This window comes from Chanodichthys erythropterus, chromosome 7, assembly GCF_024489055.1.
Source record: "Chanodichthys erythropterus isolate Z2021 chromosome 7, ASM2448905v1, whole genome shotgun sequence".
NCBI classification, from domain to species: domain Eukaryota; kingdom Metazoa; phylum Chordata; class Actinopteri; order Cypriniformes; family Xenocyprididae; genus Chanodichthys; species Chanodichthys erythropterus.
In genome coordinates, this window is record NC_090227.1 from 25,287,879 (window position 1) to 25,303,658 (window position 15,780).

A 15,780-nucleotide genomic window follows, 5' to 3' on the forward strand; every position below is an offset into this window, starting at 1 on the left:
ATTGACGGGACCATGGGCGGCCAAGGCTCATTGATGCACGTGGGGAGCGAAGGCTGGCCCGTGTTGTCCGATCCAACAGACGAGCTACTGTAGCTCAAATTGTTCAAGAAGTTAATGCTGGTTCTGATAGAAAGGTGTCAGAATACACAGTGAATCACAGTTTGTTGCATATGGGGCTGCATAGACGCAGACCAGTCAGGGTGCCCATGTTGACCCCTGTCCACCGCCAAAAGCGCCAACAGTGGACAACGTGAGCATCAGACCTGGACCACGGAGCAATGGAAGAAGGTGGTCTGGTCTGATGAATCACGTTTTCTTTTACCTCACGTGGATGGCCGGGTGCGTCTCTTACCTGGGGAACACATGGCATCAGGATGCACTATGGGAAGAAGGCAAGCCAGCGGAGGCAGTGTGATGCTTTGGGAAATGTTCTGCTGGGAAACCTTGGGTCCTGCCATCCATGTGGATGTTACTTAGACACGTACTACCTACAGTACTTAAGCATTGTTGCAGACCATGTACACCCTTTCATGGAAACGATATTCCCTGGTGGCTGTGACCTCTTTCAGAATGAACCTGCCACAAAGCAAAAATGATGTTTTATTAACAACGTTCGGGAGGAACAGGTGCAGAAAATTAACCTAATTAGCTCAGGTGGAAAGCATTCAGTTAATCAATGCAACCATGATTAACAAATACAGAAAATACAGCAGACTTGCCTCTGTTCATCTGACACTTCATCAGCATCCCTCCTCCACCCCTTCTCCTTCACTTCAGTTCTATCTACTTCTACCGCAATGGGGGAGTACTCTGGGTTGGGGCCAAAATTTCAGAGCTCGGATCCCTCCCCCGGACAGCACGCCAAATACGCATAACTCTTACTGTAGTTAATTATATGTAAATGTGAACTTGTGAAATGGTTCAGGTTTGAAGAGCACAACAATGAATTTGAGGTGTTGACTTGGCCTCCAAATTCCCCAGACCTCAATCCAATCGAGCATCTGTGGGATGTGTTGAACAAACAAGTCTTATCCATGGAGGCTCCACCTCACAACTTACAGGATTTAAAGGATCTGCTGCTAACATCTTGGTGCCAGATACCACAGCACACCTTCAGGGGTCTAGTGGAGTCCATGCCTTGATGGGTCAGGGTTGTTTTGGAGGCAAAAGGGGGGCAGACACAATATTAGGAAGGTGGTCATAATGTTATGCCTGATCTGTGTATAATTAATCATAAATATGCTGTACAATGTATATTTAAATATACAAAGATTCAAGTATTTATAATGCCTTAAAATACACATTAATGCATTATATATTATCATAATTTGTATTTTTCTGTGATGTTATGGCATGCTGTAGTAATAATTTGCATATGTTTTGCAGTGTGCGAGTCCTGTATTGAACCTATACCAGTGTGTCTGCCTGGAGAGATACTGGCTGTGGATATGAACACCACTAATCACTGCTGTCCACAGTATCATTGTGGTAGTTATAACAAAAACACAAGTAGTCACTGTACTGAAGTGCCCAGTCATTTTGTGTGTCGTAATGAAACAGAGAAACATGACGCGTTTAAAGGCTGTGTCTTGATTTTTTCAGTGTGTGATACAGGTCTGTGTCCTGAGCCCAGTGTGAGTTGTGCTCCTGGAGCTGTGCTTGTGAAGAGACCCGTGCCAGACAGCTGCTGCCCTGAGACACGCTGCGGTATTGGACACATGCACACTTACCTAGATATCTAAACTCTTAACTTCCCTTTGACTTCATTTTGTTTTTAAGATAATCAAGATAATTATAGTAAATATAGAATAACCCTTACTCAAACCCTCAGATTCACCTTTTGACATTTTAGAAGGCATCATTTTGTCCCTCTATGTACTTTTATTCCTTTTGTGGATGTTTTCTTATTCTTACTTTTGGTAGATTTTGAAAAAATTCCACAGTTTTCTCTTAAAGTATAAACTAAAAACATGCACAAGCACACAGATACAGAAAATTTACACGAACTAGTACCATGCTGCTATTGCTATGTGTTGAACATGAACCTAAATGCTGTTTTTACTTTCTATTTATTAAATAATCCCAAAGAAAGTTTCCAAAAAAATATGCAGCAGCACAACTGTTTTCAACATTGATAATAATAAGAAATGTTTCTTGAGCACCAAATTAGAATATTAGAATGATTTCTGAATGATCATGTGACAATGAAGACTGGAGTAATGATGCTGAAAATTCACAGGAATAAATTACATGTTAAAATATAGTCAAATAGAAATTTAAATTGTTAATATTTCACAATATTACTATTTTACTGTATTTTTGATCAAATAAAATGCACCCTCTGTGAGCTTAAGAGACTTTCAAAAACATAAAAATATCTTACCCTCCCCAAAATTTGAATGGTACAGTATGCATCAAAGTTTCATGTCACCATGGTTTGCCAAAGTATTTTTTGTATGCATATACACAGTTACATTTGTAACATTTATTTTTGTTGTTTTTAGAATGCCACTGTAACAACATTACACTTCCTGCCTGCACTGCGGTAAGTGTTCTACAGTTTATTCTGTGTGTGTGAATACAGTAGTCCATTTTGTTGTGTGCATGAATCACATTGCCATAATGACTTGTCCTGTAACTACAGTATTATTCCATGACCTTTGTGTTAAAGGGTGAGGTGAAAGTGGAGGATCCAGACCCCGGCGGCCCGTGTGGATGCCCACTGTATCACTGCAGTAAGACTCAAACTAACACTCACACACTCAAAATATCGTTCTATTCAATGAAACTGAAACACGAATGTATGTTTATGTATCTCTGTGTGCATGTGTGTGTAGAGAAGGCAGAAGTGTGTCTGTTTCAGGGTGTGACTATATTGAACCCGGGCCAGTCTATGGTGCAATACTTTGAGGGGGAACTGTGTTACACGGTTCAGTGCCTCACACATAAAGACCCCAGCACCGGGTTCTACGCCATGGAGGTCACCACTGCCAACTGCTCTGAGAAGTGTGAACCTGTAAGTCACATGACTAATAAAACTTTCAAAATGTGACCCTAGACCACAAAACCAGTCATAAGTCACACTGGTATATTTGTAGCTGTAACCAACAATACATTGTATGGGTCAAAATTATGATGATTTTTATTTTATTTTTTTATGCAAAAAATTATTATGATATTAAGTAAAGATCATGTTCCATGAAGATATTTTGTAAATTTCCTACCGTAAATATATCAAATACTGATTTTTTTGATTGGATATGCATATGCATTTGAACTTTAATGGTGATTTTCTCAAAATTTAGCTTTTTTTGCACCCTCAGATTCCAGATTTTCAAATAGTTGTATCTCAGCCAAATATTGTCCTATCCTAACAAACCATTCATCAATGGAAAGCTTATTTATTCAGCTTTCAGATGACGAATAAACCAATTTAAACCCTTATGACTGGTTTTGTGGTCTAGGGTCACATATATGTATTAATGGATCTTTCCATATTTTACATGATGTTCCATGAAATTTATGAAAGTCCAGGTTTAAAAGGCACATGTCATAGAAGAAAAAAAAATGCTCTTCTAAATTAAATATTTCAATGTACAGTGTAGACTTAGGTTAATCAATCATAACAGAAGGATTCTACATAGAAGTTTTAAAGGTAAAGCACCAATTTCAGCCTTCTAAGTGTTAGAAAAAAGTAGAGGAAAGTCATGTAAAACTAAATTCTAGCTGGTTTTAGTGGATTTCATGGAATAAACAATGCTTCAGAAGTGTAGAATAAACAATAACATTTCATATTTTTATATTTTCCCAATATTTAGTTTGTGTGTTATGAATTGATATTTTCTTTTAAAAGAATATTTTGTAAAATATATAAATATATATGTATATATTTTGTTTACATTTCTGTCACTGTAGCACCAGGTTTATGTCCCATCATCTGATCCACACGTGTGCTGTGGCTCCTGCAAAAACATCTCATGCTCATATCCCAGTGAAAACGGGACTACAGAAGTATTTATGGTAATCTGCACTCACCTTCTGGTGCATTTTATTAATGTAACCCTAAACGTACCCTTGAAGGAAACTTTCTGGCATAATTTTCTGTATTTGTGAACATTTTCCCCTTTGAGGATGTTTTGTCAGATTTTCTGGGGGCATTTTCAGCAAAAATGTATCCATAAAAATATTGCTACTGTAGGTCAGAAACACACACAGCTCCATCATTGTTTTCAGGAAATAGCCTCAAATGCATTTACCTGATAAGGTTTTTTTTTTCATGTGGTTTGCAGGCAGGTAGCTCATGGGTGGCTAACTGCACACGGTTCGACTGTATGGAGACTGCAGTTGGGGCAGTAGTTCTGGCCTCTGGAGTTGTCTGTCCTCCTTTCAATGACACAGAGTGTATTCAGGTCTGACTCAAATCAATGCATTCCTTTTGCTTCTTCTGTATCTGTTTGTGTTGTTGTTCTTCTAACCCCTGTGCTTTCTGTTTCAGAATGGAGGCGTGGTTCAGACGTATGTGGACGGTTGCTGTAAGACATGTGAGTAGTGTGTGTCTGGGGCTGGCTGTGCTTTCTGGGAATGCTGGGGGATGTTTGGAACAGCATGATGGAGAAGCAGTGCTGGGCTTACTAGCTGCTGGTTGCATTGTGGTTAGATGCTCCCTGTTGTCCCAGGGAAAAAATGAGCGCTGCTGTACATATCTCATGGGCCTTTTCATTCTTTTCTTTCAATTTCAATTGTGCTTTTCCTTGTCCTCAATTCTCTCTAAAATACAATGATTATACATGATGTAATATTGGAAGAAATGTATAGATTTTAGCTTGTCGGAACAGGGTTTTTCGTGATGACAATTTTAATGAAAGCCAGATTGCTGTACAATTCTCCTTTCTATGCGTTCTTAACTTTATCTTTGTCTTTTGTGTAATCTGTGGCTCAGGCTGGTTTTTGTGCTATGGGATTGGTGTTTGTGGTTTTTAACTGTCTCTTGTCAAAGCTTGATGCTTTAGGTACAAACAGGTTCAAATGAATAACTTTAGCAAACCTTGAATTATAAAAATGAGTAATTAAGTAATCTTTAACTACTGGAATCATCTACTAGATCATAGAAAAGTCATGGGAATTCATAGATTATAAGGCGTGGGAACCCTGTATTTTACAAAATTATTTAAAATGCAAAGACGAATGGACAGATGAATATTTGTCGATTGATTGCATTTCATAAAAACATCGTATGCCTAAGTAGATCATATAAATCTCTACAATCTATTTAGGCTTACAATGCTTGTGGAAAATGCAACCCTGGCCGATTGTTTCAATCTTTCAATTTTTTAAAAGTTTATAAAATAAGTCTCAAATCACCAAGGCTACATTTATTTGATCAAAAATACAGTAAAACAGCAATATTGGGGAAATATTGTTTAATTTTAAATAACTGTTTGAATATATTTGAATATATTCACATCAATACATCTAATATATCTATATCTATATACAGTGGGTATGGAAAGTATTCAGACCCCCTTAATTTTTTCACTCTTTGTTATATTGCAGCCATTTGCTAAAATCATTTAAGTTCTTTTTTTTCCTCATTAATGTACACACAGCACCCCATATTGACAGAAAAACACAGAATTGTTGACATTTTTGCAGATTTATTAAAAAAGAAAATTGAAATATCACATGGTCCTAAGTATTCATACCCTTTGCTGTGACACTCATATATTTAACTCAGGTGCTGTCCATTTCTTCTGATCATCCTTGAGATGGTTCTACACCTTCATTTGAGTCCAGCTGTGTTTGATTATACTGATTGGACTTGATTAGGAAAGCCACACACCTGTCTATATAAGACCTTACAGCTCACAGTGCATGTCAGAGCAAATGAGAATCATGAGGTCAAAGGAACTGCCTGAAGAGCTCAGAGACAGAATTGTGGCAAGGCACAGATCTGGCCAAGGTTACAAAAAAAAAATTCTGCTGCACTTAAGGTTCCTAAGAGCACAGTAGCCTCCATAATCCTTAAATGGAAGACGTTTGGGATGACCAGAACCCTTCCTAGAGCTGGCCGTCCGGCCAAACTGAGCTATCGGGGGAGAAGAGCCTTGGTGAGAGAGGTAAAGAAGAACCCAAAGATCACTGTGGCTGAGCTCCAGAGATGCAGTCAGGAGATGGGAGAAAGTTGTAGAAAGTCAACCATCACTTCAGCCCTCCACCAGTCGGGGCTTTATGGCAGAGTGGCCCGACACATGAAAGCCCACATGGAGTTTGCTAAAAAACACCTGAAGGACTCCAAGATGGTGAGAAATAAGATTCTCTGGTCTGATGAGACCAAGATAGAACTTTTTGGCCTTAATTCTAAGCGGTATTTGTGGAGAAAACCAGGCACTGCTCATCACCTGTCCAATACAGTCCCAACAGTGAAGCATGGTGGTGGCAGCATCATGCTGTGGGGGTGTTTTTCAGCTGCAGGGACAGGACGACTGGTTGCAATCGAGGGAAAAATGAATGCGGCCAATACAGGGATATCCTGGACGAAAACCTTCTCCAGAGTGCTCAGGACCTCAGACTGGGCCGAAGGTTTACCTTCCAACAAGACAATGACCCTAAGCACACAGCTAAAATAACGAAGGAGTGGCTTCACAACAACTCTGTGACTGTTCTTGAATGGCCCAGCCAGAGCCCTGTCTTAAACCCAATTGAGCATCTCTGGAGAGACCTAAAAATGGCTGTCCACCAACGTTTACCATCCAACCTGACAGAACTGGAGATGATCTGCAAGGAGGAATGGCAGAGGATCCCCAAATTCAGGTGTAAAAAACTTGTTGCATCTTTCCCAAAAACACTCATGGCTGTATTAGATCAAAAGGGTGCTTCTACTAAATACCGAGCAAAGGGTCTGAACACTTAGGACCATGTGATATTTCAGTTTTTCTTTTTTAATAAATCAACAAATGTCAACAATTCTGTGTTTTTCTGTCAATATGGGGTGCTGTGTGTACATTAATGAGGAAAAAAAATGAACTTAAATGATTTTAGCAAATGGCTGCAATATAACAGAGTGGAAAATTTAAGGGGGTCTGAATACTTTCCATACCCTCTGTGTGTGTGTATATATATACATATATATATATATATATATATATAATATATATATATATATATATATATATATATATATATTATTGTTGAATATATTTTAGCATCAGCAATCAGCATCATTACTCTTCAGTGCAGTGTCACATGATCCTTCAGAAATCATTCTAATAAGCTGATTTAATCAACAAATATTTATATTATATATATTTCTTATCAATGTTAAAAATTGTTGGAAACCATGATAGATTTTTTTTTCAGGATTCTTTGATTAATAGAAAATTCAAAAGAACAACATTTATTTGGAATAAAAATCTTTTGTAACATAATTAAATGTCTTTGCTGTCACTTTTGATCAGTTTGATGTGTCCTTGCTGAATAAAATTATTCATTTCTTTAAAAAAAAAAATCTTACTGGTCCCAAAACATTTGAATGGTAGTGTATATATTTTTTGCATTACTCATAAACCAAGGAAAGCATATTGGAAAATGCTGCATGAATCTGTTTTTAATATACTCTTAGATAAGACCTGGTTTTCTTGATTATATTGGCATGGCATGCTATAGGGATTCAGATATGATTTCGAGGAAGAAACTCAACATGTCTGGCATGTGCCTTTGCTGGCTATGTGCTATTAATTTGCTTTTAACAAATTGGTATGTTTTTTTTGTGTAAGCGGTGGGTCTGTGCATCTTTTTACGCATGAGGGCACTTGTGGGCGCAGGTTTGTGTATGTTTGCATTGGTTTGGGGGCTCTTGCGTTTGTGCTGGAAGCTTTACGAGCGACTTCAACCAAATGAGTTTGTTACAGACTTGTGAGTTTGTGAACCTGCCCCTGTGTGTTTCTCAGGTGCTGGACTTGGTTTGTTGCCTTTTTCCGTTAGTCCAGTAACACCCACTGCTAGTACTAACTGTGATACAGGTACTCACTCATCTACTGAATTTTCTTCTTTATCTGTGTCTCATAACATTTTGTGTGTTGAAGAAAAATATTATTTCTTATCTCTTTCAGTCTGACCGTTTTTTTTTTTTGTTTTTTTTTTTTCTCTTAGTTTGAGTGAATTAATTAAGTGTGTGAGACATTTGGACATTATTAGAAATTCTGTCATCATTTACTCACCCTCATGTTGGTTAAATTCCTTACACTTTTTCTTTTTTTTTTGCTGCGGAACACAAAAGGAGTAGTTTTGAAGAATATTCATACTTTTTTTTTTTTTTAGTAGTACTGTACATTAAGTCTCAAGCTAAACAATAGAATACATTTATTCTAATTATTTACAGAAATATTTTAGTGAGAACAAGAAATAAATATATATTTTTTTATTTATAGAGTTGTGGTATGCCAACTTTTTCCTTTTTGTTATTTTTTATTTTTTTTTTATTTTTTTTTTGGTGGTTGAGCACCCTTTATTGAGTTTTTTGCCTGCCAAATGTGCACACATTTTGTCTAATTTTTAATTTAAAAAATGACTCCTTTATTTCATTAAAGCAAGGTCACTTTTAATGGTCTGTTTGGCAAAAAATAAAATAAATAATACAAATATATAAATTATTTAAAAAAATAAAATAAATAAAAAGTCACTGTTATGTTCCATTGAAAAAAAGAACATGACACAACATGAGGGTCAGTAAATATTGGTAGAATTGAATTATTCATTTAATTTTTGTACTCATGAACATCCATGTAGCATTCAAAAACAAACACAGACACAACTTCTTTCCAAAAACACTCATCAGCTGTCCCTCCCACCATCTCAGACACACAGCTGTGAAGTCTTGATTTATTTCCTGTTGAAATCCCTGATATCTTCAAAACCCTGTCTTTCATTTGAACCTCCAGAATCTCAGTGTCAAAATGAATGAGCTGGGAATTTACAACACACACACACACACACACACACACACACACACACACACACACACACACACACACACACACACACGTTTGTTTTTGTGAATTGTGGGGACTTTCCATAGGCCACAATGCATTTTATACTGTACAAACCGTACTTTCTATCCCCCTACCCTACCCCTAAACCTAAACCTAACCATCACAGGAAACTGTGCACACCTTTATTTTCTCACAAAAACATCATTTAGTATTTTTATTAATTAATTTACATTGTGGGGACCGGTGGCTGGTCCCCACAATGTAGGTGAACTCAGGTTTATATTACATCGTGGGGACCCCACAATGTAATATAAACAAAAGCACACACACACAGGCACACACACCTACACACACCTACACACACACACACACAGCCCTCAAAAGAATTAAATGCCTTTTTATTTGTCATTGTTATACAAACAAAACGTACATATGGGTGAAAAGTTCAGTTCTCAATGGTGCCACTCGATCATTGTCAGACAAATGTCACCATAGTAACTAACATGTCAATCAAGTGGAGCCCCCAAGGTGCAGTAATAATACTCACTGAGCCTGCTGTGTTAATGTGGTTTGATCTGTGTGTGCGTGTGTCCTTGACTCATTGTTACAGTTGCATTTACAAAAATTAAACACTACTTGGTTTAGTTGTCAAAACAGACCTCATGAATGAATATTGCAAATTTGTGAAAATTAACGTACTTAATGGCATTAAATCTTTTTTTAACATTTATTTTATCATTAATAGAGTGCAACAGTCAAATTTCAGATGTAAATTCCTGGTGAAAAACTACATTATATATAATGCTGTACAGAAAATGACAGCAATCAGAGTCGAAAAAAGCAACACACACCAAAATTAGAGCTTTAGCTCCACCTACTCCAATGAAGCACTGCAAATGTCGATCTCCCTACACTTTCAAAATACTTAAATATATGTATATATGTACATACAAATATATGCATATTTTGCTTTATTGTTTTTTTATAATCAACATTTTTCTAAATGTGTAGTTGTTATGCTGCGTTCCAGGCAGGTTTTTGAGCCCGTGAGTCACGACTTAAAATCACAACTCATGACTTTGTAGTTCCAGGAAAGTCACAACAAACGGCGTAAAAGTGTAAACAAACCAACGTGGCGGACCGTACGGGGCTTATGCTCATTAACAATTATTTCTATCGCCAGAGATGCTTACTCCATGCTTATTTGATGGAAACAGAGGAGGAAAACGGCGCATAAGGCAAGAGAAGCTGTTATACCTTTTATTTTACCGTGCACTTGCATAAACACCGCATCCGTTGGGGCTGCCATTGTTGTTTTGCGGGCTATGTGACGTCAGAACCCATAACTGGGAGAACATCGATCTAGTACAATTTCACGGGAGGGAAGTCACGGCTTTGACTGCTGTTCCAGTGCACTTTCACGGGTAGAAGGTTGGAAAAACACGGGTTACGGGTTGCCTGGAATGCGGCATAATTCTCCATCGTTTTTAATTTGATTATGTTGTTCGCAATGCATCATGGAATTATAGTTATTTCCCTCCCCACAGCCGATAAGTACACAGTCTTGTACCTTTTTTGTCCAAATTTTTTTTTCTTCTTTTTTTTTTTTTTTTCAAATCAAAGTTTGTAGTGTTGTGATTCACCTCAATTGCATTGGTTTATGGCTTTCACCAATACTTTTTTTTAAAACTCTATGTAAAAAATGAATGGGAAAAATACTTGAAAAAGCGGATGGGCACTGTTGCACTCTATAATGTTATGGCACAAAATATCACATATATTGTAAAGTACTGTGTATAAGCATGTTGAAAGTCAACATGACATCTATTTAAATTTTTATTACATGTTTCTGGTCTCGTTGCAAATTATTTATCAGCGCACATTAGTTCATGTTTGTTTTCATAATCTTTACTCAAAATGCAAGAACTTGGTTCACCTCAACTGATGTAAAATAGGCCTTATGAGCTATTGATTACTGATTGATTAATGCCTTTCTGAAATCATGCCAATAATTAATAATAATTAATGCAGTAATTTAATGTCAGTTAAAGGATTAGTTCACTTTCAAATGAAAATTACCCCAAGCTTTACTCACCCTCAAGCCATCCTAGGTGTATATGACTTTCTTCTTTCTGATGAACACAGTCAGAGATATATTAATGAATATCCTGATGCATATAATGGCAGTTAGCGGGATCAACTAGTATGAGCTGAAGAAAGTTTTATTAACCCCGGAACTGTGTGGAGTATGTTTATGATGGATGTGGATTGAGACACTTTCTTCAGCTCATGCTTGTTGATCCCAGTCACTGCCATTATAAAGCTCGGATGCGTCAGGGTTGTGTTCATCAGAAAGAAGAAAGTCATATACACCTAGGATGGCTTGAGGGTGAGTAAAGCTTGGGGTCATTTTCATTTGAAAATGAACTAATCCTTTAAAGTAATGTTACTGCATAAGAGGAATAATGCAATAATGTTACTTAATATATGCAATAATATATATTAAGTAACGATAAAAAAAAAAAACCTTCCCCACATTCTTCCTATTTTTTTTATTATTATTTTATTTAATATTGTTTAATGTTTTTTTCCAAACAAAAATGTGCATGTTTGTGTTTATTTGTAAGTCACATTGTTTCTGTGTGTGTGTGTGTGTGTGCGTGTGTGTGTGTAGGCAAAGAAGATGGTAAAACCTGTAAGAGAGTCGCCATCAGGACCACCATCAGAAAAGATGACTGTAGAAGTAATGCACCTGTGAGTGTGAAAGATTGTTGTTACAGATATACATTCTCTGCTGTTTTAATCTATTGTATAAGATTTGCTTCTATTCTCTAATCCAGAGGTCTTCAACCCTGCTCATGGAGGCCCACTGCCCTGCAAAGTTTATCCAAACTGCTTTAGCTTTTAAAGTGATCCTGAAGAGCTTGAGTAGCTGGTTCAGGTGTATTTGATTAGGGTTGGAGCTAAACTCTGCAGGACAGTGGGCCCCCAGGAGCAGGGTTGAACACCTGTGCTCTATTCTATTCTATTCTATTCTATTCTATTCTATTCTATTCTATTCTATTCTATTCTATTCTATTCTATTCTATATTGAATTGAGCATAATTAATCTCCTGGAGTTGTTAATCTCATCTCTCTTGGTTTTTCTCTTCAGGTGACTGTGTATTCATGTGATGGAAAATGTCCATCTGCCACCATCTTTAATTTTAACATTAACAGTCATGCACGTTTCTGCAAGTGCTGCCGTGAGAACGGCCTACAAAACCGCATCATTCAGCTGTACTGCACTCGAAACGCCACTACGGTGGACTATTACTACCAGGAGCCAATGGACTGCTCATGCCAGTGGAATTGATTCCTTGCGGACTGTGTGCAGTAAAGTTAAGGTCTCAGTGAGAGCACTAGCTTGACGCAGACTTTGACTGCGTATACAGTACAGTATCTGTAAAACTGCAAACTACTAACACTATCACTGTTTTTGTTGTCTTTGATATCTAAACTGTATCTGTAATATGTTAATCAAACAGTCATTAGAGTAAGAACAACAAACTGCTGTTAAATTTTTGTGTTTGGTTTAGATTTTAGAGAATTAACATTTGTTAAAAGACTAAATGACATGCGCAATAGTATTATTAGTATTAATATTTTACATTTTATTTTACAGTAATATGTGTACTTACAGTGTACTTACCTAAGAAAGTATTGGTAACTACGTGGGTTAAGGTTGGGTTTAGGGGTAGGTACAGGGTTAGTACCTAGTTATAACCCAGTTATTGTAATTGCTATAAAAAGTACATAGTATGTACATGTGGAACAGGACTGTAAAATAAAGTGTGACCAATATGTTCCAAAAACATTTTAAGTACACTTATACTGTACATCTTAAGATCTTAACTTAACCAAATGCTTTATTTTAATGCATCTTAGTGCTTTTTTCTAACAAAATCTTTTTTTAATTACACGAAAAAAATGAACAAACCAGTCTTTAGTAATTTGATATTTCAGTAACACTTGCAATAAGGTCCCAGTAGTTAACATTAGTTAATACTAACATTAACTAACCTTGAACAACACGTTAATGTTAGTTGATTTTTTATTTTTTATTTATTTTATTTTTTTAAGTTTTAAGTTATTTTTAGTTTATTTTTAGCTCAGGTCCATTAAATAATATTAACAGATACAACTTTAATTTTTTAATTTTTTTTTACTAATGTATTTGAGATTAATAAATGCTTTAGAAGATTTTTTTCTTTGTTAGTTCTTGTTAACTAATGTCATTAACTAATGTTAACAATTGGAACCTTGTTGTAAAGCTTTACTGATATTTCTATTTTAAAGAAATCCACAGTTGCTTGACAGGCGCACACTTCAGTCCGTCACTCACTAGTTGTGTTGATGCTCTAGTTGTGGTGTGCTCTATGTCTTAGCCGTCTTTAAAAACAACGTGATGAACTTGAATTCTCCATACTATAGCCATAATGCCAAAAATATGATTTCTGCTGCAACTGAACAAAATTGTATACGCCTAAAAATAATTAGCATTTAGTAAAATACCTAAAAACCTGCATGTTATTGTCAATGTTTTTTAAATAATGAAATAAAAATACAAAAAATTGCACTGTGCAAATCAATCATTTAAAGGATACACACACAGTTTGCGCCAATCTCATGTTAATCTTGAGTACCTGTAGAGTACTATTGCATCCTTCATATCGCTGAAAGCCTTTAGTTTTATCATATTTATAAATGATAGATACGTTGTACCGACTCTTTCCGGAAAAAACCCGAGCTCCTGGAGGTGTGCCTGCCGTGGGCAGAGCTAAAGAGTCACAAGTGCGTGCAGCTTTTGCATAGAGATCGCCTGCAAACTGCGTCATTATTATAAATAAAAAGGGAACAAAAACATTTGTGTTGTTTACATTATATGCTCTTGCGCGCCGTTTGCCATCAAAACACAGGCATTTGATGCAGCGATCCAGCATCGAACTTGGACTTGTTTACAAAACATTCATCACCGAAGGTTTGGGAACAAACAAACATGCACAACTCCATTGCTGCCCCGTAAAAACAAATTGCATCCACTGTTCCCTTAAAGGGTTAGTTCACCCAAAAATGAAAATTCTGTCATTAATTACTCACCCTCATGTCGTTCCACACCCGTAAGTCCTTCGTTCATCTTCAGAACACAAATTAAGATATTTTTGTTGAAATCCAATAGCTCAGTGAGGCCTACATTGCCAGCAGGATCATTTCCTTTTTCAATGCCCAGAAAGCTACTAAAGACATATTTAAAACAGTTCATGTGACTACAGTGGTTCAACGTTAATATTATAAAGCGGCGAGAATACTTTTTGAGCGCCAAAAACAAAATATAACGACTTCATTCAACAATATCTAGATTGATGGTCGATTTCAAAACACTGGTTCATGAAGCTTCGAAGCTTTATGAATCTTTTGTTTCGAATCAGTGGTTCAGAGCAGCAAAATCACGTGATTTCAGTAAGCGAGTCTTCGTTATAAGTGTTTTGAAATTTCAATAGTTCATGTGACTTTGGCAGTTTGATACACGCTCTGAACCACTGATTCGAAACAAAAGATTCGTAAAGCTTCGAAGCTTCATGAAGCATCATTTTGAAATCGCCCATCACTAGATATTGTTGAATAAAGTCGCTATTTTGTTTTGTTTTTTTGGCGGACAAAAAGTATTCTCGTTGCTTTTTACCTTTCTGGGCATTGAAAAAAGAAATGATCTTGCTGGCAATGCAGGCCTCACTGAGCCATCAGATTTTATCAAAAGCCAAAAACACACTTCCCTCACAACCAAAAACACACTTCTTTGGTGATATTGTTGAAAAATCTCTCGGCTTCCGTTACCTGAACGAAGCACGTTGATGGGCTTGCTCATTGGGAGATGTGTGTGTGCACATGCTTATCAGGGAGAAGTGCCCATACAAGGAATTCCACCCTTTATGATGTGATACAGGGCCATACTCGAAAAAAACTTTCCGAAACTTACTCATACACCAATCTTGTTTTTTGAAACTTTGTCCATGTTTAGCATTAGAATGCAACTCTTTAACAGTGTAAATAAGTCAGAATGCATGATAGCATTAGACCCCACTTTAATTGATTTACCAAGCCATTTTGTATTTCACCTTTGTGTGTGTGAATATTTAATTTAAGACATTTCACTGTACAATTACCAAATGGACTATAATCAATAAAACTGCAAAAAAAACAAAAAAAACACTTGGCATCCATCAGCAGAATTGTAGGATCTTCACCCTGATCTAATTTCAGCAGTGATTTATTAACTAGATCAGCCCACGCATGACTTGAGTTATATCCTGCTGAGCTGTGTTTTGCTTTCAAGTCGGATAATTAAAATGTTGGAAAAGTTCATCTCCTCCCTCGTGTACATCTGCTGAATCAGAATATAAAGGCATGTTGCGAGTTCAGTACAGTGAACATTGAATTTCCACAGAGAATAACATCGAGCTTTATTAGTAAAAACAGCAGTGCACACTGACAATGAAAATCTGGGGTAGGACATTATACTGGTATAGACATTAAAGTACACATTTTGAAAGCTGGAGGAATAGACATTTTAAAAAGCTATATCGCTCAAATAACACACTTTTGTATATATAAATGAATTAACAAACAAATGTAAGCTTGCACTTCCATTGCAAATGCATTTAAACCTGAAACATTCCAAACATTACATAATGTTTGTAAATGACAGCTAATATAAATTGAGTTTTATTCTCAGTGGGTGATGTAATGCATGTAG

At 36.5% G+C, this 15,780-nt stretch overlaps 1 protein-coding gene across 1 annotated transcript in view; it reads left to right on the top strand.

Annotated features, from left to right (window-relative positions):
- The window catches only part of otogl (otogelin-like), a 54,734-nt gene extending 42,392 nt beyond the window's left edge, over positions 1-12,342 (top strand). The window contains exons 47-56 of the mRNA XM_067389378.1: positions 1,387-1,488; positions 1,603-1,707; positions 2,505-2,545; positions 2,672-2,735; positions 2,838-3,016; positions 3,916-4,020; positions 4,290-4,409; positions 4,496-4,541; positions 11,662-11,741; positions 12,142-12,342. Of these exons, the coding sequence (XP_067245479.1) occupies positions 1,387-1,488; positions 1,603-1,707; positions 2,505-2,545; positions 2,672-2,735; positions 2,838-3,016; positions 3,916-4,020; positions 4,290-4,409; positions 4,496-4,541; positions 11,662-11,741; positions 12,142-12,342 (1,043 nt within the window). The remainder of the gene's footprint in view (positions 1-1,386; positions 1,489-1,602; positions 1,708-2,504; positions 2,546-2,671; positions 2,736-2,837; positions 3,017-3,915; positions 4,021-4,289; positions 4,410-4,495; positions 4,542-11,661; positions 11,742-12,141) is intronic.
- The last annotated feature ends 3,438 nt before the right edge of the window (positions 12,343-15,780 follow it).